General features: G+C 40.9%; 2 protein-coding genes across 8 annotated transcripts in view; one reads left to right on the forward strand and one right to left on the reverse strand.

Moving 5' to 3' along the window:
- Nucleotides 1-5,001: 5,001 nt before the first annotated feature.
- Nucleotides 5,002-18,187, reverse strand: ATG12 (autophagy related 12). 3 transcript variants are annotated; one of them, XM_043564667.1, is made up of 4 exons: nt 17,739-18,187; nt 13,900-14,036; nt 8,093-8,155; nt 5,002-6,774 (listed from the first exon to the last, which is right to left on the reverse strand). In XM_043564667.1, the coding sequence occupies exons 1-4, from the start codon at nt 17,899-17,901 to the stop codon at nt 6,715-6,717; spliced, it is 423 nt and encodes a 140-aa protein (XP_043420602.1). In that variant the 5' UTR covers nt 17,902-18,187; the 3' UTR covers nt 5,002-6,714. The 3 variants fall into 3 exon arrangements, with proteins under 3 accessions (XP_043420602.1, XP_043421232.1, XP_043422022.1); XM_043565297.1 differs by lacking the exon at nt 17,739-18,187 and adding an exon at nt 17,397-17,674; XM_043566087.1 differs by lacking the exons at nt 5,002-6,774; nt 13,900-14,036 and having other exon boundaries at nt 8,094-8,155; nt 17,739-18,154.
- A 54-nt stretch (nt 18,188-18,241) lies between these two features.
- AP3S1 (adaptor related protein complex 3 subunit sigma 1) overlaps nt 18,242-27,415 on the forward strand; it is a 73,637-nt gene continuing 64,463 nt past the window's right edge. Inside the window, exon 1 of one of the 5 annotated variants that reach the window (XM_043560697.1) lies at nt 18,242-18,456. In XM_043560697.1, coding sequence (XP_043416632.1) covers nt 18,388-18,456 — 69 coding nt within the window. In that variant the 5' untranslated portion in view covers nt 18,242-18,387. The remainder of the gene's footprint in view (nt 18,457-27,415) is intronic. The other 4 variants (XM_043563481.1, XM_043561464.1, XR_006294576.1 and 1 more) reach the window with 4 other exon arrangements.

Below are 27,415 nucleotides of genomic sequence, written 5' to 3' on the forward strand. Positions count from 1 at the left end.
AGGCTCAGCACTGCCAGCACAGAGCCCTATGTGGGGCTCAAGCCATAAGACCTAACCTGAGCCGAAACCAAGAGTCAGATGCTTAACCGACTGAGCCACATAGGTGCCCCTGGAGTTTCTATTTCTGCAGTGAGGCTACCTTGACTCAAAAGCCACATCCACCACTGCCTACCCTTTCTTTGCTTCATTCTGAAATCCTTCAACCCAATGCCAAATTTTGTACCTCCATATCTTTTGTGATTTCCTGCTTTTCTATTCTTAACTGCTACTGCACTTGCTCAAGCTGAATAATTTTGGCTGGATAATTGTACTGACCTCCTAAACTGTATTCCTTAGTTCCAGCTCCACCCCCACCCCTCATGCCTTGTCAAAGCTTTTCTTCACAGCCACCAGATTCATTATCCTAAGGCAACAACTAAGGATGTTGTTTCCCAGATACTTTCAGTAACTCTTATTTCCAACACATATGGTTTGTCACGCTGGCATTCAAAGTTCTACACCTTTGGTTCTAAATAACATTTTTCATCTTTCACCTTTTGCCATTCTTCCCTCCGCCCCCCCAATATATCTTCCAGTGAAATGGGATTAGTGACTATTTCTGGTGCTTACCCAATCCATTCTTTTGCTTTAGCTTTTCCTTTTGACTAGATTCTGGAAGGCTGTTTCTATGTCCAAATCTTAAGGACTTAGCTCAAATGCCTTCCTTCAAATAAGCTGTAGTATTTCTCCCTGAACTGGTACAATAATCAGTATCTTTTTTAGGGCACTTAACTACGTCAGAGCATGTATCCCAGTTGCTATGTGCATCATCTTAACAGGGAGAACCTTTAGGACAGACTCTGTTTACGTTTTATTTTCATATCCCCCTCACTGCCCAGCACACATTGCATTGTGTATGCAGGAATGGCAAAGTTAGGAAAAGCATAGGTAATTGGCTAGGGCAATTGAATTTCTAGTTTTTCTTTAGGGATCCTGGGGTAGTGAATTCAAATCCAAGAGACTTGTTTCTTTCAAGTATTTTTGGATTCTTTGCAAAGGACACCTGAATTCTTCAAGGGGGTGGAGGAGGAGGAAAGAAGGAGAAGGAAAAAAGAGGAAGAGGGGGAGGAGGAGGACAGGAGGAGGAGGGGAAGGAGGAGAAAGTGATTGCCATTACAGGCTCTGTTAACATAAGTAGAATACCCAGGTCCAGGGATGTAGGTTCACTGCACTTTGCATCGCGAAGGGCAAGGATCACATTTTCAGACATCGACATAGGGTAGATATCCAGAGAAAGAAATGCGAATTACTACAGGTCTGGAAATAATGGTCTATCCATCCATTGAACACATTTTTAAAAGCATGTGCTATATACCAGGCACTCTTCACAAAACTAAGTCTTTGCCCTCACAGGGCTTATGCTCTAATAAGGTTGGGGGGGGGGAGGTAGACACTGCCAACAAATATAGTATATAAGGAGAAATGGATACATAATGTACACAGATATATAATGGAGAAAAATAAGGCAGAAGCGGGGTGGGATGTGCTGAGGAATTGTCATTTTAGGGGAGTTTAGGGGAACACTTCTTGATGAAGTATGTCAGCCGGGACTGAAGGAAGTCAGACTGCAGGTGTCTGGGGGAAGTTTCCAGGTAGAGGAAACAGTTAAGTGCACAAGCCCTGGGAGGAAACACTAAGTGTTTGAAGAACATGGATGTGGGTGGCAGGGTGTGGAAGTAGGGAGAACAATGGAAGCCATTCAGGGATTTTGGCCAGAGAGCAAGCAAATCAAGGGAAGCCAATTAGCTGGCTATTAACAGCAATGGGAGTGAGAGATAACTGTGGGCTGTGGCCAGAGCAGGGGCAGAAGTGGAGAAATGGTTGCACCAATGACATGTTTTGAAGATAAAGCTGTCAGGATTTGCAGAGATTTGGAAGTGGGTTGTTCAAGAGGGATCGAGAATGAGTCTCACTGGAAGGAATAGATGTGCTATTGACTAAGAGAAGATTTAGGAGGACTGGGGGTGAGGATGTGGAAAAAGATAATCTTCAGAGATCTAGATACTAAAACTGGGAACAAACAGTTGGAGGAGGCAGGGAGGACCACAGAAGACAGGTTTCTAAGGAACTGAGCATTGTCAAAATGAATAGGGCCTTCTTTGTGGCAACCACGACAGGTGATCAACTTAAGCTTCCAGTGTATCTGCTAGGAGGACACAGAAGGAACTGTGGATTTATAACCTGAGATTTTACCCACTCATAAGCATACATGGTTTACTTTTCATTATTATGAAAGAAAAAAGAGGTAAATCTAGTATCTGGTATAAATTCTTTTTGCTTTCCATCATTTCTAAAAATTCAGTGTAAAAATTTTCAAGATTTCAGTTTCCATCTAAAGACCTGCCTAATTAATTTTTTTTTTCAACGTTTATTTATTTTTGGGACAGAGAGAGACAGAGCATGAACGGGGGAGGGGCAGAGAGAGAGGGAGACACAGAATCGGAAACAGGCTCCAGGCTCCAAGCCATCAGCCCAGAGCCTGACGCGGGGCTCGAACTCACGGACCGCGAGATCGTGACCTGGCTGAAGTCGGACGCTTAACCGACTGCGCCACCCAGGCGCCCCAAAACCTGCCTAATTAGAACAAAAGTGCTGAGAATATACTGTCTTACTCTAGAGCTGAGGGCTTAATAGGCACTTGGTATGTGAATGAACCAAGGGAAGGTACAAATAAGAGTTTAGGCTAGGCTTTTGATAGGTTTTGCTTAACTGCCCCTTGAAAATGTAGTGTCCATTCATATTCTGTGCACCAAGAATAGGACAGGATTTATTTCCCCACAACTTTGCCAGTACTGACAACTACAGTGCTTTCTGTGATGGCCACTATGATAGGTGACAAGTGGCATCTCATAGTTTTTATTTGCAAAATAGAGTTTTGCACTTAAGCATCTATATTTTTAATGTTTGAAAAATTTTAACTCCAGTATAGTTAACATACAGTGTAATATTAGTTTCAGGTGTACAACATAGTGATTCAACTCTTCCATACATCACTGGATGCTTATCACAAGTGTCCTCCTTAATCCCCATCATCTATTTTATCCACTCCTCCACGTTGTATTCTTTCTTTTTAATTGCATTTTAAGGTTTTTTTGCCCATTTTCCAGGTGGTTCTTTTATTCTCATCAATTGAAATCAGTTCTTTATGCATACTGAGTATTAAAACCCTACACGTTGCAAATAATTTCCTTTACCTCCCCCCATACAAAAATATAAAATATATTTCCTTTAATGTTGCTTTGCTAAATTGAATATTTTAAAGCCACATTTAAAAAGTTCGTTCACTCAGGCCACTTGGGTGGCTCAGTCAGTTAAGTGCCCGATTCTTGATTTTGACTCAGGTCATGATATCAGGTTTTGTGGGATAGAGCCCTGCATCAGGCTCTGCACTGGGCTGTCCATAGGGCCTGCTTAAGATTCTCTCTCCCCCTGCCACTCCCCCACTTGTGTGCATGCACGGGCTCTCTCCCTCTCTCAAGAAAAATTCATTCAATATACAGTAAAGCCTTGGTTTGCAAGCATAATTTGTTCCAGAAACATGCTTATAATCCTAACCACTTGTCTATCAAAGCGAATTTCAAGAACCATTGGCTCAGTTGTGATCATGTGACATTTAGCGTTGCGTACTACGTATTGCAAGACATCACTCATTTATCAAGTTAAAATTTATTAGAGACATCCGCCTGTCTTGCGGAACACTCGCAGAACAAGTGACTCGCAATCCAAAATTGTATTGTATAATCAATTACTGATTATATATGTATAAGGAAACATAATGAATATTATGCATGGAGACCAAATAAAACGCCAAAAAGCATCCCTGTTTTCAGAGACATGACAATCATGAAAGGTGTTATAATATAGCTTATAAGTTGAAAGGTGCTTATAATATAGCATACAGTAAGTGCTGAAAGAGTGGGAGTTCGCTGTGAGTGTTCTTATGAGGGAGAGTATCCTGAATGATTTAGGCAGGCTTTGAGGAAAAGTTAAAATCTGAATTAGGCAGAGACGTAGGATTTTCAGAGGGGAAGGTGTCAGTATACTTCTAGAAGTGGACTGCATAAGTAGATGTAGGAAACAAAGCACAAGGCCTGTTCAGGAAACAGTGAGTAGTCCAGTATGGGTTGGATAATGTAGGGAAAGAGCAAGACACCTGCTGAACTATTTTGAATACTTTTCTTCCACCATGAGGTCTGTAATTGACTTCCCTACTGCCAGATGCTTACCCATTGTATTATGATCTTTGGAAAATGAAGAAGGTGCAGGAAAGGGGATTTTCATCTCCATAGTCCTTCAACACCGAGACCCCTCGGGCTCTAGGTTGAGCACAAATGAATCCAGCTGACTAGCGCCATACAATCTAAGGAGCAGTTTGCACTTGGTTTTCTAATCTGATTAGAGTAGATGTTTAAGGTCCCTTGAGGCTTAAAACTTCTACAAAATCATAGATTCCACGATGTAGCAAATCTTATTTTGACTACAGATAAAATTCTCAGCATACCTTATACCCTAAATGTGGGGGGGCTCATTACGAAATCCTTGGCACTGGGACCTTCAAAGACGGAAGCACAATATTCCATTACTATATATGTTGTGTGTGCTGTGGGTCATCTTCGCACAGCAAGGTAAGGCATGAAGTTACTGACACTGCTTTTCTCATAAAGATGCAAAACTTAAAGTACAACTGGAAGGTTTGGTGCTCCCCGCCCCAGACTCAGTTACAATTAAGGCAGTTTAAACTAGATAATTGTAAAAATACTTGTGAAGTGTGTTTTAGTTTCTAGCCACTCAATAGCTTATGAGATCCAGGCTTAAAGGTTAACTGTTGCAAAGTTAGCAAAGAATGACTAAATCCTTTGGGCAAGGATTTAAGAGATAATAATGTAAATATGGTTTGAAAAATATGTAAAGCCCCATATACTTTCAAGGTTATTAGGGATGAAAACAAATAAGGTATGTATATTTAGCTAACCTTAGATTTAATTGTTATTTAGATCAAAAAAGAATAATTAAGTTGATGTCACAAAGTCAAACTCAAGCAGTTTTCAATGCTGAGGTAGTAAATATTCTATCGAAACCTCAATGGCAAATTTAATGTAATTTAAACACATTTTTGCTACATACACGCATATAAATAAATATATCCACACCCTTCAGTAACTATAAGTGGATAAAGCTAGAGAATAGATCTTTTCCATATCCAACTTATTTGACTCAAAAATGATACCCTTCCCAGCTTTCAACATATATATAAATTTCTTCCCCAGTCTTACAAGATAAATTTGCATAATTCACCCTGTATTATTCCAGAGCTAACTCCTAGCTATATTAATTTAGTACACAGGGACATCAGTATAAGGAGACTTAAGAATTCATTCTTGGGCAGAAAAATGAGTACCGAAGAGTGATTGCATCACTGTAAACTGAATTGTTCCTTAGCATACCCTGATGCTAACACATGGCAGATCATTAACCATAAAGTACATTGTGGGATTTAAGGGACAGAAGTGTAGTTCAAAGTCTTTTGACAAAATCATAATTACTTTTGAAAATAAACACTCAGAATTCTCATCCATGTATTAGCTCCTGTTTGAACATTCCAATCCATTTATTGGAATGCTTTTTTGAAATGCTGCATTACCATTATAGTACAGAATGATAAAACACAGAATCTCACCTGTAAGAATTACCAGTCTTACAGCATCAGGAAAAATGGTACTTTTAGTCATAGAATGAAATACACAAAAAACCTAAGGCTATCCATTATTCTTTGAGCATTTTCAGGGTAGAAAATGGATTATAAAAAACTCAAAGATGTTCCTGGCTTTACTCATTAAATGCTTTTGACATTGTAAAAATAAGACATAAAATGACAACCACAATTACAACCATTAGGACTCACACTCCTTAAATGATAGGACTGAAGTGCTGTATGACTCAGTTGTCCAGAATGTGTAAAATTCCTTCCGTTTCCCACTAAAATAATTGTAAACCACGCACATTCTCTAAAGCAGCCTTCCAGTGTGTCAACATGCCTGCTCTCTTGGCTAGATGTTTGCTACAAAGTAGCAGGAGACGCTTTTTCCCTCCATTATCATCCGGAAAAAATGTAAAACCAAACTGCTGAAATCTTTCTGCCAGCTAGGCTGCCACCTACTGGACCATGTGAGATATAAAGCCAGCCAGTCTCTGTTCCTACTTCCTAACACGGTAGGTCTAAATGCACATGAGAAAAGGTATAACCCATACCTCAAACTGAACTTCCCTGAATGCACACAAAAAGAATCCCTTAGTAAACTGCCTTTTACAGTGGAAAAAATCAGCAGAGTGTTCATTCGACAAGTAAACAATTTCAGTCACTGAGAACTGGTAACGAAGAAGCTTTCTACAGTCTTAGTCTCCTTTTCAACACACTGGAGGCAGATTTGGAGCAAGAGCTGTAGTAATGGGTATACTCTAAAGTCAATCTCCTATGATGATTTGTGTATTAATACAAATCACATTTTTGTGAGCCCATCTACTCTATGGATTTCCTTAGGCATAAACAGAAGTCATGGTAGATACATGCTAACTAGATCACATACACAAGTCTCTTGTCACAAGTATCAAAACTTTTTCCAAGGCTGTTTCCTTTGTGAAGATTCATTTGGGTAGCAAGATCTTTTTCTCTGTACTTCATCCCCAGGCCTGAGATTTGCAGTAATGTAGGACCAGTTTACCATCACTGCCAAAACACTACAAAAAAAAAGAAAAAAAAAACAAGGCAGTAAATTAAACTCATTTTTGATATTCCTGGATAAAACTAAGAAAAAAGTTACATGTATTATAAATCTCCTCATACACGTAAGTTATCTATAAGACTATTTCTTTCCATAGGTCCAGGTTACTCTCAGACACATATCAGTAATCATAAATATTTAATAAAACCTAGTATTTTAGGCATGGCTGGGCTTGCATAGTACCTTGTCCCATCTCTGACTATAAGGTATGTACTGTTTTCCAGTAGTGGTGTTAGTATGCACACTTGAGTGATTAGGACCAGTAACCCCCGTAAGAATGTGGGATAAGAAAGTCATTCTTGGGTTGTCTTCCTTTTCAGTGTCTCGGGAGGCAGATCTGGATTTACTGTACTTCACAGTCATCTTCTGTTTGTATTATGCGTTTCCTAATTCCCCCATCACTATAATTTGAGATCCAACTATGTTCAAAGTAATCTCTCCTTTCACACCGACTAAGAATGGCCTATCATCTCTTCAAATGTTGTCAGTTAATGATCACATAATATATACAGATGTGCAGACTCCATCAAGAAAACAAAGCGCTGGGGCGCCTGGTAGGCCCAGTCGGTTAGGTATCTGCCTTCAGCTCAGGTCATGATCTCACAGTGCTGAGTTCTCAGGCTCCGTGCTGTCAGTGCAGAGCCTGCTTCAGATCCTCTGTCCCCCTCGCTCTTTGCCCCTGTCCCCGTGCACAAGCGCACAGGCCCACGTGTGCTCCCTCTTAAAAATAAACAAACTTAAAAAAAAATTATCAGGGGCGCCTGAGTGGCTCAGTCAGTTAAGCGTCCGACTTCGGCTCAGGTCATGATCTCGCGGGTCCGTGAGTTCGAGCCCCGCGTCGGGCTCTGGGCTGACAGCTCAGAGCCTGGAGCCTGTTTCGGATTCTGTGTCTTCCTCTCTCTGACCCTCCCCCGTTCATGCTCTGTCTCTCTCTGTCTCAAAAATAAATAAACATTAAAAAAAAAATTAAGGGGTGCCTGGGTGGCTCAGTTGGTTAAACCTGACTTCAGCTCAGGTCATGATCTCGGAGTTCATGAGTTCAAGCCCCACGTCAGGCTCTGTGCTGACAGCTCAGAGCCTGGAGTCTGCTTCAGAGTCTGTGTCTCCCTCTCTCTCTGCCCCTCCCTTGCTAGTACTCTGTCTCTGTCTCTTTCTCTCAAAAATAAATAAAGACATGCAAAAAGTAAAAAAATATATATGCCATGCTTTAAAAAAAGGATTAAAAAATTATTAAAGAAAAAAGAAAGAAAGAAAACAAAGCACTGATGTTTTACCTCATAGAGGGTTCCAACCTCCTGGTCTGGGGAGGGAGCAAAGGACTGATTCACATAAATAAACTGCAAGAGAGAAGAAAAAAGGTGACTCATGTTCAGTGGTATCCTGATTAATCTATACTTTTCTGTGCTCCAATCAATCAGCTATTTCAAGGTGTCTTCACAAGTGAAAAAAGCTTCCTTAAACTCCTTCTAATACTAATAAGTTAGTCAACCCAATGAAAGCTTTATAAAGATCAATCACCTCTTTCCTCTGGGTGAACACACATAACAAAATTTCTGGTCCTACAACAGTGGCTCCCAACTTTTTATAACCGAGAAACTTTTAAATACTGTCTTTACAAATAGCATTTGAAGGTTTATTCAAGGAATTGCTGGAAATATAAATTTTCCCATTTACTCATAATTAAAGACAGGCTTTCTCCTAAGGAAATTCCACACAGATACAGCCCCAAATGAAGAAATCTAGTATTTGAGCTACTTTGTGCATTTTGGGATGGGAGTATAAATGCCACACATGTTTGGACTTAAAAACATTTTTTTTTTTTTTTTACCTTTATCACCTTTGAAGACTCTCAAAAGTACTGAACATCAGTGGAGTACCACTACTGTTAAGTCACACTTCCAGCCATATGAGATTAAAAAAAAGTAACGTAACTGAAACCTAGTATCCTTACAGCCTGTTCTTTAAAGGATTCACTGTTCAATGCTTCAGTGGTCTGTTCTTACTAAAACATTTCTAGTACTTAAAACATTTCTGAAGATAACTGAAACAAAAGGCCTCGGTGTCAAAGTGGGTTTTGATAATTTTCTTTTTAGAAAACAAACAACATTATTTGCAGGTAACATATTCAATTTTCCTTTGTAATCAAACTTGAAGACTAAAATTTCCTGGGCTTAGCATAGTCTTAACTGGAAAAAAAAAAGACAACCAAACATCAGATCCTATGTGGATCACCAGCTATAGCAAGAATAAATGTTCCTTCCATTTCTCCCTTAGGCAATACAGTGTGGTAACTAAGAACAGAGGCTCTACAGAGATGGATCTAGGTTTGAATCTTGGCTCCAAATACAAATAACCTTTCTCACCCTGTGAGACAACCTTTATCTGCAAATGTGGAAAATAACAGTACTTGTGCTTCATGGGACTGTTGGAAAAGATAAAATGAGATAAGACACATCACCTATCAGTGCCTGGTACATATACATATACATATACACATACACATACACATACTGTGCTGACAGCACAGAGCCTGCTTGGGATTCTATCTCTCTCCTTCTCTCTCTACCCCTAACCCTGGCTTGTGCACTCTCTCTCTCAAAATAAATAAACTTAAAAAAATTCCACAGAAGTAAAATGTGAAAAATGCAATCTTTTGGGGGCACCTGGGTGGCTCAGTTGGTTAAGCATCCGACTTTGGCTCCGGTCATGATCTCGCAGTTCATGAGTTAGAGCTCTGCATCAGGCTCCGTGCTCACAGCTTGGAGCCTGGAGCCTGCTTTGGATTCTGTGTCTCCCTCTCTCTCTGCTCCTCCCCTGCTTGCACTCTGTCTCTGTCTCTCTCTCAAAAATAAACAAACATTAAAAAAAAAAAACAAAACTTAAAATGCAATCTTTTGTTAAATGCTACATCTTCAGAAGATACATTTTTTTTCAAGAAACATTTAAGATTGTATTTATTTTATTTGAGAGAGAGAGAGAGAGAGAGAGAGAGCGCACGTGAGCACACAGAGGAGGGGGGCAGAGGGACAGAGAGAGAGAATCCCAAGCAGGCTCCATACCCAGCACAGAGTGTGATGCAGGGCCTGGGGTCATGACCTGAGCTGAAATCAAGAATCAGATGCTCAACTGACTAAGCTGGCCAGATGCCCTGGGAAGGTTAAAAATTGATTTTGTTTTTAAATCACTAGTCTTTCATTGTTATGAAGTTTTTTTTCTAGTAGCTTCCGCAGGAAGGGTTCATGGGGACAATTCCAAATTCTTGCACATTGCTAATAGTTTGTGCCTATTAAAAGTCAGTTTTGTTGCATATAAAATCCTCATCTCCCATTTTCTTTCTTTGTAACTTTGCTGTCAAAGCTTGATGATAAACTAACTTTCTTTCAAAGTCATGTCCTCTTTTTCTCCCCTGTATGTGCAAAGGAGTTTTTTCTTTTAGTTTCAAGTGTAGTACAATCTTACCAGAATGTTTCTTGGGTACTTGTTATTCTTTGTTGATATTCTCAGGCACTTTTTCACTATGTAGTTTCAAATCTTTTTTTTTTTTTTTTTAATTTTTTTTTTTCAATGTTTATTTATTTTTGGGACAGAGAGAGACAGAGCATGAACGGGGGAGGGGCAGAGAGAGAGGGAGACACAGAATCGGAAACAGGCTCCAGGCTCTGAGCCATCAGCCCAGAGCCTGACGCGGGGCTCGAACTCACAGACAGCGAGATCGTGACCTGGCTGAAGTCGGACGCTTAACCGACTGCGCCACCCAGGCGCCCCTCAAATCTTTTTAAGACATTTTCCTTGGGGCACCTGGGTGGCTCACTCAATTAAGTGTCTGACTTCGGCTCAGGTCATGGTCTCATGGGTTCAGGCCCAGTGTCAGGCTCTGTGCCAACAGTTCAAGCCTGAAGGCTGCTTTGGATTCTGTTTCTCCCTCTCTCTCTGTCCCTACCTTGCTCGTGCTCTCTCTCTCTCAAAAATAAGTAAAAACATTAATAAAAAAATTTATGGTTTCAAATTATTGTTTTGATTTATAGTTTTAAATTATTTGTTTTGTTCCTTTGCTTTGTTTTCTCAGGGACCCCTGTTAACCATATGTTCACTCTCCTTTGCTCATACTCACCATTTGCCACCTTTTCTTATTTAATTTTTTTTTATGTTTGAGAGAGAGAGAGAGAGAGAGAGAACGCAAGTAGGGGAGGGGGAGAGAGGGAGACACAAAATCTGAAGCAGGCCCCAGGCTCTGAGCTGTCAGCACAGAACCTGATGCGGGGCTCAAACTCATGAACCACGAGACCCTCAACTGACTGAACCACCTAGGTGCCCTTGCCACCTTTTCTGAAATCTTTTCTACCTTCCATTTTTTTTCTTTGTTTAAAAAATTGGTTTTTGCCTTCTACTTTTCCTAAAGCATTATCTGTTATTTGCTTTTATGTTTCTTCTACTTAAATCTCCATTTCTGAAATAACTTTTCTTTATAAATCTTTTCCTTAGCTCTGTCACTTCACTTGAGTTTTACTGATGCTGATTATGGTTTTCTTAATGTCTTTTAGCTCGTTTTGAAATAAGTTAGTTATTGACTTCTATCACAGGCACATCTTTCTGGCAAGCCTTGGTCTTCAGGAATGTCATTATTTTCTTGTAACATTGTATGGGACTTGAGCTTTGTACTTCTCTATTGCTTACTTTTATATATAATTTGTTTTCTTCAACTTTGAGCTTTCCACTGTTCCTCTCCACTTTGATCTGGTCTTTCTCTCTTCTCTCAGGTTGTTACCCTGCTCAATTTTGTTTCACTTCCAGAAGCTCTTTCTCAGTAGAGGAGCCCCACTGAGTCTGTTTTGACAGCTCTTTGGAGCTAGACTGTTCCAGCCTCTTCAGTCCTCCTTAGCACTGATACATATGTAATCACCTGCTACTGGAGAGGACCCTCTCAGGTTCAGCTACCATTCTTAAACTGACCTGCTCCACTTTCCAGGGAATACTTGTTGGCTATTTTCAGGTTCTCCTTTTCCCAGTGCTGTCAGATACCAATCTGTTGCTTCCATGCTTCTCCCGGCATATTTGCTGATACCATGCATTTTAGGGTTCATAAGGATACTCTGTCATCCTGTTTTTTTTTTTAATGTTTAAAAATGTTTTTATTTATTTTTGAGAGAGCGAGCGAGCATGAATGGGGGAAGGGCAGAAAGAGAGGGAGACACAGAATCCGAAGCAGGGTCTAGGCTCTAAGCTGTCAGCACGGAGCCTGACATGGGGTTCGAACTCACGAACCGTGAGATCAAGACCTGAGCCAAAGTCAGATGCTCAACCAACTAAGCCACCTAAGCGTCCCCAATTTTTTTTTTTTTTTTTTTTTTTTACTGTTTGTTTATTTTTGAGAGAGAGAGGCAGGCAGAGCATGAGTCAGGGAGGGACAGACCTGAGCTGAAGTTGGAAGCTTAACCGACTAAGCCACCCAGGTGCGTCATCCAATTTTGTTATAAATACTGATCAACGTTTTTTGGTTTTGGTATCTGGTCGACTCTGTTTTTGTGGGAATTCGGAAACTTGATGACACCTCTGACACCACTTTGCTTAAAATAACATCCATTTTACTTAAAATAATGTGGGGTACACCCGGATGAAAGTCAGATGTGAGTTCTACTTTAATTGAGGAAAGTGACAAAATGATTCTACTTTTTTTTTTCCTACTGCTGAAATGGGAAGAACTAATCAGATTCACTACAAAGGTTTAAAGTCGAACCATATGAAACTGCTATTTTTACATGTTACAGTGGTTGACTGATGACAATTTTATGTGGTTCAACCTAATACATACTGATATCTATCAGGTCCTTTCAGATTACTGGATATAGGCAATACAAAGAGTCAAGAGTCTAACATTAACATAGAACACAGCACCATTTCATTTTGTATTCATTAATTTCTAATAGTAATGCCTTATTTGGTACTCCTCTGGGTTTCTATTTCACCATCCCTTCAGGCTGCACCCTTAGTAGAGACAGCCTCTGCTCATTTCTTTTATGTATTAGGTCCTCATTCCCCTAATTTTTCCATTTAGACTTGGAGTCTAGGCAAGGTCCTCTGCTACCATATGCATGTGGATGACACTATAATCTTGTGCCCATCTCTGGCACTTATTTAATTAAATTCCATATGGCGTTCTTATAAAACAGATGCTTTATGCACTCTCATTGGTCACAAAGGCAACTTCCTCTGGAAGAATCCTTGGTTTTATGCTATTCCTGTCTCAAATAACTTCTAGTGATTGACCTACCTTGCACTTACTTTTGTGCCTATAAACCTTTCATGAGAGCCACTTCTAGCCAAACTCTTAGATCTGTTTCTTCCTCTTTAATGGCAGAAATATATTCCAACACATTCCACTTTAGTAAATTAATTCACTCATCTTACGCATTCTCACTCCTAAGTTTATAAGCAACTCTATCCCTCCCCAACACTAATACATACAAACTCTTAATTTGTATTTTAAAAATACTTAGTGATTCTTCAAATTACCTATCCACTCATACACTATCTGTATTAATACTAAGATTGTGATATGCAGATAAAGGGATCTTATACACTACTATGTGACAAAAAAATACCAGATGCCTGGAGACATTTAAATTTCTGTAGTCAAATACTAAGTTAAAAACCAGTGGCATTTAAAATATTAATCCTTACAAATACTACCACAAAGTACTGTATTATGAAATAGGTATCTCTCTTAGTTCTTCGATGATATGTGGCAAAAATATATTGCTTACCTCAAGAATACTGGGAAGAAAGGAACATTGATAACAAAACAAATTAAAAAAAAACAAACCCAGAATTTTTCTGTACTAATGTTCTATGAGAGATCTTTCTGCATGGGCATTCAGTGACTGAGAAAACCCACCAATATAGTAGGTACAAAAGTGGTTCACAATGTAAAAGCAAATCTAAAATTCATTTCATTTTGGGGTTCCCCAGAGAATTTAATAAAGTACAGAAATTCCACCAACATCTTAGTATACAACAATTATTTGTGGTTGCCTAGGAACTAATGTGAATTTATGTAGGCAAATGATCACTGTTGCTTTCATACCAACTGTTCAGAGGCCACAAGCTTAAGGAATTTTTTGATGAAGTCAATGAGTCCTTGAATGGTTCGGGTTCGCTCTACAGCCCACTTCTTTGTTTTCATTATAGGGGTGTCTCCCACAGCCTTCAAGAGGACATCAACTGTCAAAGAAAAAAAAATACTGGCAATTATACTGAGCATCCAAAGAGAATGTGATATAAAAGACTTCAGAAAACTTAAACCTTTAATCTACACACATTTGTGTATTTATGATACTGGAGGGATGTCCAAGACATAGAAATGTTAGGCGATATTCTTTTTCATCATACTTTTGTGGATTCTTTCCCGTGATTCTACAGTCCCACAAAGGTTTCCCCATGAAACTGACCTTTAAAATGTATTTGGACATGACGGGCAATTCCAAAGAGAATAAATGTAAATATTTGGTCAATAAAGATACGAAAAAATCTTTATGATAATGTCACGGCCTTTTTCATCGACCAAACTAGTAAAATTACAGTAACTGTGTAGACATTCTTACTGTTGGGAAAACAAAATGGTACGTATACCTTTTCTGGAAAGTATTACGGTAGTACAAATCAAAGTGCTTAAGATATGTTTTGACTCAGCAACACTTCTAGGAATCTAATCTAAGAAAATATAAGATGTGAAAAGAGTCACTTAGAAGGATTTCACCTTTGCTGAAGAATTCATTTTTATAGAAACAAACAAAAAACCCTGGTAAACCTAAATATGTAGCAAGGATATTTAGAAGAGATTGGCTAAATAAAGGATATTACACTCTCTGATAAAATTTAAATAATATAGTAAAGTATACACATTGTCAACTCCTTGGATTCAAAATCCTGGCTCTGCTACTTGCTAGGTATATATATATCTGGATAAGCTTTTATTTATTTATTTATTTTGAGAGAGAGAAGGTGAGAGAGAGAGAACACACAGGGAAGGGGCAGAGACTGAGAGGGAGAGAGAGAATCCAAGGCAGGCACCACACTGTCAACACAGAGCCTGACACAGGGCTTGAACCCACAAACTGTGAGATCATTACCTGAGCTGAGATCAAGAGTCAGACGCTCAATCTACTGAGTCACTCAGGCGCCCCATGGATAAGCTTTTTAATCTCTCTGTGCCACAGTTTCTCCATTTGTAAAACGATATCATCATCTACCTCATAAGGTTGGCAGGATTAAATGAGTTAATATGTGTAAAGTACTCAGAGCAATATCAGCTCATACTTACTGAACCTTAGGATTAAGCAGCCATTAGAGAAACATATCATAAAAGCTTATTTAACAGTATGACTTATCAAAATGCACTAAATATAAAACAGCATGTATAACAGGATATTGATTTCATTAAAACCATCACACATATTCACGTAAATGTGAAATATGCACCAAAATGCTACTTCTCAGTAGTGACATTATAGATGATCATTTGATTTGATTTGTGCTTTTTGTAACCACCAACTTTTCCACAATAAACTTAATAAAGGAAAGTAATAGTATTAAAACGAAGGTACTAGATAATTTCAGAGAGAGAAATCGTTTCAATAATCCAAAACACAACAGTGCTAATAATGCAAAGACTATGAACCTTTTTCCTAAAGTTACTTTGCTTACAACAAAAAAACAAAACACAAACAAAACCCAGACATCTACAATCAAAAGTAACACTGGAAGCAAAGTAGTGTACTGCTGCCCCCTAAAGTTAGCTCTCTTCTATTACATCCTTCTTGTCTCATTCTTTGGTATTAAAAATGGATGGAGATTTCCACCAGGTCACTGAAATCAATTTCTCAAGCTTACCCCTGGAATGAAGACACCTAGAACACAGAACACATACAACTTATCTTCCTGATAAAGTTTATCTTCCTTTTTCCATATAATAATTATGGCTTCAGTTACCTAAATAGGGATGAATTGGGAGGTAACAGAAGATTTTGGTGGATTCACCTTCCACACCTCCCCTAATTCCGTGGGGACTATCAATAACTCAGTTGTAATTGGGAATTTCAGTAAAGTGAAGCAGAAAATATTGTGAGTTACATATGCTGCTGAAGGAACAAGAGTGGGAGGGCAAGAAGCTAGAGAAGGGAAAGTTACTTATTGTAGTTATACCTTAACTTTTTCTTTTTTAAAATTCTAAATGTGATTTGCCTAGAGTTCTCAACCCTAGCTATATATTAGAATCAACTAGGAGAACATTTACAAGAATACAGATATCTAATATCAATTAAATGAGAATCTTTTGAAAGCAGGACATTGGTATGTTCAAAAGCTCTCCCAGGACATCCTAATGAGTTCCTAAGGACAAACAACCTTGGTGAGCTTCAAGAATCTTTATTCTTCTGTAGACTAAAACAAAGTGGATCATATGAAATACTGAAGCTTCTTTCACCAGAAGAGATCCTCAAAAAAAGGACAACTTCAGGGTAGAAATTCAACAGCTAGCAGCTAAGTTTTACATCACAGAGGCAAACTCCAATGTTTCCAAGAGCCAGAAAATGAAAACAGGATCTTCCAAAGGTGGTTTAAAGAAAAACAAAACAAAACAAAAACCACCCACCCAACTACGTAGACCAAAGAAAACATGCCATATAACCCCGAGTCCATATCTGGGTTGTGAGCCATTGCTTTTTTTCGCCTCTGTTTTACTCAGCTATCTTCAGGATCAAGTAGTAAGCTTTTGACTAAGGTTGTTAAAGCCAAAAAACAAAAGAACCTTTGAAAAGTCTGTTCCTGCTTACAGTAAAAATGAAGGAAAAAAAATAGCAAGAATCCATAAAAACCACGGAATTCTTTAGAAATAAAGATTCTACCAGTAATCTACACAAATAATCTTAGGTTTCTGTTTCTCTGCTAATGTATCATGCGGAAATAACAGAACAAGTTTTCCACAAATGTAACGGCGATCTGACTTAAAAGGGAGACAGTGCTGGGAGAGTCAATTCTCCAAAAGCAACAGCAACTGAATGAAGTTCTATTGAGAGGCTGTGAGATCAGGAAGTAGAAAACATACCATACCCGTATTTAAAATTCTGGAGTGAGAAAAACGGTCTAAGGCCCAGGGTCAAACGATCCGAATCGTAATTGCTGATTTAAGTCCTTTTTCATCTGCAATTCTACATACAGTGCTCGAGGACAAGTGATTTCGTTAGGATTTTCCGTATTTTACAATGACAAGCCAATTCTCAAGCAATGAAGGGTTGAGGGTTCAAGCAATGAAATGACTCGCTTATAAAGGTTCCAAAATGGGCTGGAGGGGGGGGGAGGCGGGGGAGGCGATGCTTATGCCTTTGATTTTCTTTGAACATTCTTTATCCTTGATCAAATTTTAGTTTTTTGGTACAAGGAGTGAATTCGCGCGCCGTTGGTACAAAATATAGCGAACCGGCCGGAAGGCGTGGATTCGAATCCAGGCTTGCTACCGACCATCCCTATCACCGTCCATTCCTATCACCATAAGTCGTTAATCAAATAATTAGGTCCCATACATACTAAAAGCCTGGAGCCACCGAGATCCCACTCGGCTCCCATCTTCAACGACCTCGCAGTCTGGACAACTGAAAGGAAGAGTCGAAGGCAGTGTAGTAAGTACCGTGGCAGCCAAGAACCGGTACCACACTGCTAAGGTGCGTCCAGACATGGCTTTCTAGAGAAGGACTCGACTCAAAGGTCTCGAAAGCCGAAAACTACACTTCCTCTCTCCTGACAGGTCAAAAGCCACGCCTGGGACCAGCCCTCCTTTAAATTTTGCTTCTTTATTGGCCGCCAGGGACCTAGTCGGACGCACTCTAAGCCTCCCGCCACTGCCTAGAAAGAAACTGCTCTCAAAATTACTTTTTTTCTTGGTGTCGCCGGCAGGTTCCTCTGTTCCCGGGGAGACTGCAGCGGAAGAAGGAGGCTCCGGAGTGGCTGTTTCTGGGGAGACCTCCGTAGGTCCTTCGCCATCAGTAGTACTTGAAGGAGGGAGCTGCAGCGCAGACTCCGACTCCTCAGCCATCTTGCTCAGTGGAAGGCGAGGGCGGAAGTGGTGGCTCAGCGCGTGCAGTGGGCGGGCTTTACGCCGAGGGCGTCGCTACGGAGACGCCAGAGTAGGCGGGGACGACCCAACCCAACGGGGCTAGTTGGAGTTGCCGGTTGGTCCTCTGTGTGGAACCTGTCGCAGAGTCCTGACTCCTAATACCGCAACTACGGTTTTCTCACAGCAACAGCCCCCGGAAGGAGTCACTGAACCACGTACCCGCGCCCCGCCAAGCGCGCAAGCGCCTGTCCGACAAGCGGGCTCGGGGCTGGAGATGTTTCCGCTTCCCTTCACGCCGGCCCCGCCCCGGCCCCGCCCAGACCCCGCCCCGCGGCTCGGGAGTGCGCGCGCGCGCGTGCGGGAGGGGGCGGGTGGGGAAGGATCGCCGGCGAGATCCCGAGGCGAGGCTCGCGCGCCCGCCCCCGCCCTGGCCCCCAGCGCCCACCCGGTCGGCCCGGCTCAGCCATGATCAAGGCGATCCTCATCTTCAACAACCACGGGAAGCCGCGGCTCTCCAAGTTCTACCAGCCCTACGTGAGTATCCCGCCGCCGCCGATCCGCGAGAGGGGGAGTCGTTGGCGGCTGGCAGCGCCCTCAGGGCGACCCCCTCAGGCGCGCCTCGGCCCGTCGCGCGCCCCGGCCGCCTCGCGCTTCCCGGGCTGTCAGCTTCCCGCCGGGCGTGAGCTAGGTGCTCACCTCCCTCCGCGCTCCCGTGCTCCGACGGGGCTCTGCCCAGGCGGCTCCTCCGCCCGTCTGTGGGCTGGGTGTCTCCCCGGCGGCGCGGGCGAGGCCCGGGGGACTGCCCGGCGCCGGGCCCTCGGCGGTGGGGCGGCCGCAGCCCACCTGTGCCCTCGAGCCCACCCGGCGGAGCCCCGGCCTTCCTGCCGCCCGCGGCTTCGGTGCGCGCCGAGCCCCACCTCCCCGACTCGCAGCCTTTCCTGGTCGACTTCTTTCTCTCCTCCTGTGCACAGAGAGGCTTCTGTTTTCCCCCCGTAATCCTCTGGTCGCGCAGGAACTTGGGCTTCCTGAGATCAGCCGGGCGCTCGCTCTGTGCGGTCTCTCCCTTGTGTTGCCATACAGCCAACGGCCGCCCGGTGTGACTTTCAGGTGTCTCCTTATTAAAGAAGAGAAGAGAAGTGAGGACCTAACCTTTCGCTCGGGCTTCTCCCCTAGTGGCTGTAAATTAGGTCCTGCAATAACCGGCGACGTTTGGCCGCTGAGAACGGTTGACTCTCTCTACCTGAAAGTTACGATGTCAGCCTGCTGGTCTGGCAGTTCCCGGCCGAAGGGAATTTGCCCTCGTTTGTAGCTTTTCTCCCATTTAGGAGGAATAGTCATATTCCTGAAACTCTTTGACAAGTGTAAATGTTGTTGAAGAAAACGCAGGAGGTTTTAAAGGAGTAAGGATAAGTAATTTATCAATGATTGAGGAAGGGTTACAGACGTATGTGCCCATCTGGGGGCAAAATTCACCCCCAGGTAAAACATAACATTGAGCTGTCAGGGTAAGGATTAATGTAGGGGTACAACTATTGGGGCGCTTTGCTTATAGTCAGAAATGGACTTTCAACTAAAGATTGAACTTGTGCCAAGGCTAACACTTCTCTGCAGATAAAGCCCAGATGGAAAGGATTGCTGCCGTTAAAAATTAAATGTGAAAATGTCACTTTGCTGAAAATGATAATGCAGTCTGTGGAGGTGTTAGTCGAAGTGAGAAATCTTGAGCTTATTCCTCATTTTCTTAAGTGGTTTTGCTTTTGCTAGCGAGAAAGAATATTTTCTCCTTTTCCTGTTTGGTTTTAGTGTAGTATAATTCAAATACTCGTGCTCTAGTCGCGAACTCAACATTGTTTGTTAACCCAGAATAAAGTGGTAGTCGATCCTTCTGACTGGGGGAAAAAAAAATGTCCTTAACTTCACATTGTTACCCATCTTTTTCTTAACCATATTGCGTTGGCTGTCCATTTGCAGCATAGAAAAGCTACGTTGCAATAGAGAAACAGAAATCAAAGATGTGTTTTTTCATACTTACACTTAATAATCATTATTCAAAACAGTTAGGTTTCTTGCAAATCCGTAATGTCAGTGTAACCACTCATGTGGTGCAGTATTTAAGCATCTGCAGAAAAATGTATTTAATTTGGAAATCCAAGAATACATGTTTCTCTGATCCAAAAATGGATCAGAAATACTTTTTGCTTTTGCTTAGGGGTAACAGTGAAGGTTAATGTGGGAAGAGACACTTCTGGCAGCAGTGGCAACTCTGGTGCCATTTTTGGCCATTGCATTAGTGACAGTGTTACTGGGGGAAGGGAGCTAAGAGGTGTGCACAGAAGGGCCTAGCGCTCGCTGGACATGTAGAAGTGGGGATGCCAGGAGCTGCTTCTGTGCATCAGTCTTTTAGAAATTGGGTTCTGCCAACTATGTTTTTGTCTTTCAAGAATAATGTAGCATGGGGGCACCTGGGCAGCTCAGTCAGTTAAGCGTGTGGCTTCAGCCCAGGTCATGATCTCGCGGTCAGCAGATTCGAGCCCGTGTCAGGCTCTGTGCTGGCAGCTCAGAGCCTGGATGGAGCCTGCTTTGGATTCTGTGTCTCCGTCTCTATCCCTCCCCCACTTGTGTGCGCGCTCTCTCTCTCTCTCTCTCTCTCTCAAAAATAAACATTAAAAAAGAAAAGAATGATGTAACATAATTATTTGCTTCTACTAGATCATAACCTGTTTGAGGGCAGACATCTTTTTTATGCGTTTATTCCATTAGCCAGTTTGTCAGCATATATTCATTTCATGCCTACCATGTCCAGGTGGTGTTTTAAAATCTGGAAATGAGCAACTTCTCTTTTGGCAGGGGGCAGACAAAGCCAATACATAGAGTACATACTGTGTCAGATGGTAGTAAGTGCTGTGGAAAAAATCAAGCAGGGAAGGGTGATAGGGGTGATAGGGAACACAAGGATGACTGTTTAAAATAGGGTAGTTGTGGAACTTCTCACTGAGAGGGTGATGTTTGAGCAAAGCCTTGAAGGAGTTAAGAAGGCCAGCCTTGTGGGTATCTGAGGAAAGATCATTCCTGGCAGCGGAAGCAGCAGATGCAAAGGCCCTGAGGATGGAATGCCTATTTGAAGATCCAGAACACCAGGAAAACTGGTGTGGCCCAAGCAGACTGTGCAAGGAAAGAGTCCTTGGAAACAAGGTGTATTTTTGTAGGGCTTCCGAGTTTATTCTTTTCTCACTGCCTGGAATGTCCTTCTCTTCTATTGCCAGATGTCCAGACTTGATCTCTTGTTCCCCATTTAAGTCAAACATCACTTAAACATTTCCTGAACCTTTTTTATCTTGCTGGATGACTCCGCGTGGTTTTTAGGATTTTATTTTTATCTTAATGGTATAATATTTAGTTTCACAGACTGTAATTCCTTGGGGGCATCCTATAGGTTCCTTGAGCGAAGGGATCAGGTTTGAGATATATTTGTGTCACCCCCAGCAATCACCATTGAATTTTGAATATAGAAAGTTCTCAAAAATCTTTGTTTAACGGATTCATTAGATTCTCCTAGCTTAATATGGAGTCTGGATTAGAAGTGACTTCCTAGGGCTCCTTCCAACTTTTAACATTTTGTCCTTCATTAACTAGAGGTTTTAAGAATTCATGCCTTCAGGGCCACCTGGGTGACTCGTTTAAGCCTCTGACTTTGGCTCTGGTCATGATCTCACAGTTCGGGAGTTTGAGCCCTACGTTGGACTCTGTGTTGACAGCTCAGAGTCCGGAGCCTGCTTTGGATTCTGTGTCTCCCTCTCTCCCTGTCCCTTCCCCACTCACGCTCTGTATCTCTCTCTCAAAAATAAATAAACATTAAAAAAAAACAAACGAAAAGAATTCATGCCTTCAGGATAAAAGCAATGGTGGAATAGCTGTTACTTCAACTATTTCTGTTTTAAGTTGAAGAAGTTTCTGAGCTGTGTATATTCAATAAGATTGACAGTTTTGAGTTTAATTTATTAAGCAGTACCTACGAGTGTGGTCCTGATAAGATGCAGAGATTTGAGTCCAACAGTAAAGGGGTTTAGCAGTGAGCAGTTTGAAAACTGTTGAACCATTTGCCAACCAGTTTCCCTTACTGCACTGAATTTCCATTCCCTGTTTATCGTTCCTCATGATACAACAATTTATTTGTTCATCTTTACCCTTTAGTAGTGCAGACTTCCGTTTCCTGCTGTAGTAGATTTTTAGATTTGATTGTTCCTTCACAGTGCTGTGAGGTTTGATGTATATGAAGTCACACACCTGTTTTGCTAAACTGAAGTTTTTGATTCATTCTGCTGGAATCACATATTAAGAATTCAAGGGTGGACTCAGAATGTCATCATTTCTTGTTTTTGCCCTCTGTATCCTTGAGCTATGACTGCAGAAGTTCAAACGTTTTCCTTGGTTTAATTGTTTCTTTAATTGATGTTTAGCCCCAGCAACTTGGCAACAATAAACTTTAGTCTTTTAATATTTGCCTGGCGGTATTTGTGTATTACTATAAATGACTAATGGGATGTATAGTTCATAAGCCAGATATATTTTTACATAGCCATCAAACAAATAAAACCCTTGGGTTTTCATTCCTGTGTTATTAATAAACCCTGACATATCGCTTTAAGTAAAGTAAAAGTGGGGTTTTTTTTGTATGAATTATAGTGGTTGTTTCCGCAGATACAAAAGATTGTGCATGTAGAGCATGCACTGTTCATACTGAGTTACAAACCGTTGTGTAGGTGAGTTGCCTTAATTGTCATATGAACTAAATCTGATTATTATTGTCTGTCAACTAAATGCAGGCCCTAGAAGGAACCTAAGATTGTTCTTTCCTTTGTTGAATTGGTTTACATGAAAAGTAAAAATTATAAGTATGTGTAAATTTTTCTGTTTAAATTTTTTAGAAAATATTTATTTATTTTTGAGAGCACACAAGGGTGTGTGTCAGCACACGTGCACGAGTGCGGTACAGGCAGAGAGAGAGAGAGAGAGAGAGAGAGAGAGAGAATCCCAAGCAGGCTCTGCACTGTTGTGTGGATTCCGATGCAGGCCTGCATCTCGCGGTTTGTGACATTGTGACCTGAGCTGAAATCAAGAGTCAGACGCTTAACCGGACTGAGTCACACAGGCTCTCCCTCCTTTTTAAATTTTTAGAAAGATGCATCAATGTTTACCGATACCTTAGTGACTCTTAAGACAGTGTGGCAGATGGGATAGTTAAACTTCTTTTTATGATCAAAATATAATTTTCAACGGTTGTAAGGATTAAGGTGTTAATACATAATAATGTATACCATTGGAGCTCTTTTTATTCGGAAAAGAATTCCAAATGACTTGATTTCTTTCCATATTAATTGGGATGCTTTGGCTATATAATTAGGGTTTTATGTAGCCTGACTTAAATTTGCTTGTAAAGAATCATGTTAGGTTACATAATAGGAAGCGCAAAATAGTAGACAGATTCCAAAGTTATTTGTTTCGGCAAATTGATGACTTCATCGTAGATCCAGTTTCTCTCTCTTTGTCTGTCTTGCCTCTTCACAAAATTGATACCCAAAGGTTGGTTTCCTCATTGAAATCAGTGGTAATCAGTGTAGTCCACAAGGACAGTGTGATCTATTCCTGCAGTCTTAGAGTATGTCTTCCCCTTCAGTCTGGTTAGTTCCACCCAAGATAAATAACAGCTCATACTATCAAGATCCACCCTTGGAGCTGAGGATAAGGGTAGAAACATGAATGAAATGAGTATTCTGTTGGACACGTGTAAGAGAAGAGTGGATGTTGGGTAGGCAAACAAGTGTCACTATTCCCACTTGATTAGTGGACGTTATTTCTTTTGAATAAATACTATTATTTCTTTCCCTGTAATTTTACATTGCTTCTGAGGTTGTTAATATCGGGAAACACATATTGATAATATGTGATTCTGAACACTGTACCATAAAAGATCTGAGTTCAAGGTATTCCTTATATCAAAGTATCATTGAAAAATTCAAATTCTAATATCATCGTTTTTGTAGGTAGTATCCTTGAAATCTTCCTTTAAAAAATTAATATTAAATCTGTTGAAAATTCAGAAGAAGGAAATAAAATGCTCAAAATTACAGTGATTTTTCAGGGGAGCCTGGGTGGCTCAGTCAGTTAAGTGTCCGAATTCAGCTCAGGTCATGATCTCACAGTTCATAGGTTCAAGCCCTATATCGGGCTCTGTGGTGACAGCTCAGAGCCTGGAGCCTGCTTCAAATACTGTGTATCCCTCTCTCTCTGCCCCTCCCCAACTAGTGCTCTGTCTCTGTCTCTCAAAAAATAAAATAAAAACTTTAAAAAAAATTAAAAAAAATACAGTGGTTTTCAGTTTTCATGAGAAGGTTGTAAACAATATTATAGGGCATTCCTCTGCCTGTCAGAAAAGTGGAATGCTCTGTATAGGGTGGTTGTGTTATGTTTCTTTAGTAAAGTTGTTGATTATTAAATTACTTATTTTGATTTTTAAATATATCTCCTTTTTGTGATTCCATGGAAAATATTTAAGTGTTAAGATCACTGAGGTCATCCTTGATTTCACCATTCATAGTTAACTGTTAACGTTTATTGTATTTCCTCCCATAACGTAATAGCGAAAAATATGTACCTTTTAGACATTAATAACATAAAATGAATGCATTGAAGCTATTGGTGGATTTGTCGAATGTTTGTGGCCTTAAGATAACCAAATATATTAATGTCTGGCTGTCGTTAAAATGTTTAAAAATAACATTAATGTAAATCGCACTTTAATAATTTGCGTGCATTTTTTTCCTCCGTGTATATCTTTTTTCACAAATTGAACTTATCCCTTCCATTTCTTATCCCAAAGGGAAATCTTTGCTAATTTTTTTAGAAAGTCCAAGAATTCTTTTGTGTCGTTAGCACTTGGAATTGTCTTTGTACTTGTGGGTTATGGATTTCTTCACTGCTGCTGCTGAGCAAGGTGATTCTGGGTTGTCGTCTACCCAGATGAGCCAGTCTTCTTCCAGCCTCTGGTCACATAAAACTCTTACATTGGGATAAATTATACATGGGCTTTCCTTGCCCATTCTGCCTTATCAGCCTTCCCTTACCACATCCTTTGAACTGAAGTACAGATATGCATGCACGTTTTTTCACAGAAAGATCAGGCAAGGTAGAAGGATATTGCAGTGTAGGAGGAATAAAGGCCTGCGTTCTAGCTAATGGGTGTGAAATTCTTAAGACCCTGAGGGGAGGTACTTCGTGACAGTGCTTTGAGAGGAGGAACGGTCTTTTTGGAGACTACCTGACCTGTCCATTGCACTCTGCTTTCTCTCTTTCCCAGCCCATGTTCCTTCCACAAATATCTGCTTTTTGTTTGTATAGCCCTGTCCTAAACAGCAGGTAACGTTGTCATGACTAAGACAGATACCATCCTTGTGCTATGAGTTTTACGTTCTAGTGATAGGGAATAGACAATAAACAAATCATGTGGGATTGTGATCAGTCTGTGAAGAAAAATCAAACAATGAAAAGGGAGAAAGAGTGATGGGGGAGAGATTATTAGATAAGATCATCAAGGAAAGCCTCTTTCAGGACGTGACATTTGAGAAGAGAACCGAATGAGGTAAGGGAGTATATGAGAACAGCTGAGGAAAGACTGTTTCAGGCAGAAAATGGTGCAGGATCTCTCACATGGGACCAAAGTTGGTGCCGAGGAATAAATAGCAAGAAGGAGAGCTGAGTGATCCCAGGGAAGAGTGGCAGGAGATGAGGCTGAGACAAAGGCAGGGGCAGATCACGCCTGTATACCAAATCCTACAGCCCCTTTCCCCCCAAACTCTTTTAGTCTCATGACGTCACCCCCAACACGCTGTCCACAAGAAGAGATATTTCTCCTTGAATCCTACTTGTAGTTTGCACGATTGAGCAGTGCCTCTGGCCTCTACAGGATAGGCAGTGATGCTTTCTTCTGCTCAATTATTCTTTTCTCTACCCAGTCTACAATAGGCTCCAGAGAGGTGGGAGTGCCAACCCAATGAGTGCCCCAATTCTGTGCAGCCTCTATACTGCTGAGATCTGTGATCAAGCTGGCTCCATTTCCTAAGTCACCTGTGAACTCAAAAAAAGCATTTATTTTTCTCAGACATCTCACAACTTTAATTATAGGTGAGCAAAGTTTAGGTGAAGCCCAGTAGACCACCTCTATTATTGTGCTGAGAAGCATTTACATCTTTCCTGCCTTGTTTGAAGCCTGGTGTAATTCAAGAGTCACTAGCTGTCAGTCATTGTTGTCTTTGTTACCCAGGCGAAAAGGGCTCTTTTTCAATGTGCCAGACCCATTGAATTGTTTTGATTTCTGTATGCTAACTAAGCAGGGAAGATTGCCAGTTCGTCCCACCGCAAATATATTCTATTTCCTGTCATTAATATATTTTAGTGTGATGGTTATAAGTTTTTTAAGATGGAAAAATATACGGGGGCGCCTGGATGGCTCAGTTGGTTGAGCACCCAAACTCTTGATTTTGGCTCAGGTCATTATTCCAGGGTCATGGGACTGAGCCCTGTGTTGGGCTCCATACTGAGCACGGAGCCTGCTTAAGATTCTCTCTGTCCCTCTGCCCTCTCCCCTGTGCGCCACCCCCCCAATTAAAAAAAAAGATTGAAAAATATACATAAAATTCACCATTTTAAGCATACAGTTTTGTGGCATTATGTCCATTCACATTGTTGTAGAATGGACACCACCATCCATCCCTGGAACTTCTTCATCTTTAGGAATTGAAACTTCGTACACGTTAAACTCTAACTCCTCATTCTCCTCTTTTCCCAGCCACTGACAACCACCATTCTGTTTTTTGTCTCTGAATTTGACTACTCTAAGAACCTCATGAAAGAGGAATCATGTAATATTTGTCCTTTTGGACTGGCTTATTTCACTAGTATAATGTCTTCAAGGTTCACCTGTGTTGTAGCCTGTGCCAAAATTTCCTTATTTTTTAAAACTAGATAATCCATTATACTTCTTTTACTTCTTTTTCTACCCAGTGGAATCATGTGACTGGATCATGTGACAATTCTGTGTTTCATGTTTTTGAAGATTTGCTGTACCATTTTCCACAGTAGCTGTACCATTTTACATTCCCATCAGCAGTGCACAAGAGTTCTAATTTGTCTGCATCCTTGCTGATGCTTGTTATTTTCTGTTTTTTCATTACATTTATCCATACAGCTATGAAGTGGTATCTCCTTGTGGTTTTGTTTTACATTTGTGTAATTACAGCGATGTTAAGCATGTTTATCATGTGCTCACTGACTATTTATATATCTTTGGAGAAATGTGTATCAAGTCCTTTTCCCATTTTTTAACCTGGTTGGTTGTTTTCTTGTTGTTGAGTTTGAGGAGTTCTTTATGTATTCCGGATATCAGTTCCTTATCAGATACATAATTTGCACATATTATCTCCCAATCCATGCACAGCCT

Source organism: Prionailurus bengalensis, chromosome A1 (assembly GCF_016509475.1).
Source record: "Prionailurus bengalensis isolate Pbe53 chromosome A1, Fcat_Pben_1.1_paternal_pri, whole genome shotgun sequence".
NCBI classification, from domain to species: Eukaryota; Metazoa; Chordata; class Mammalia; order Carnivora; family Felidae; genus Prionailurus; species Prionailurus bengalensis.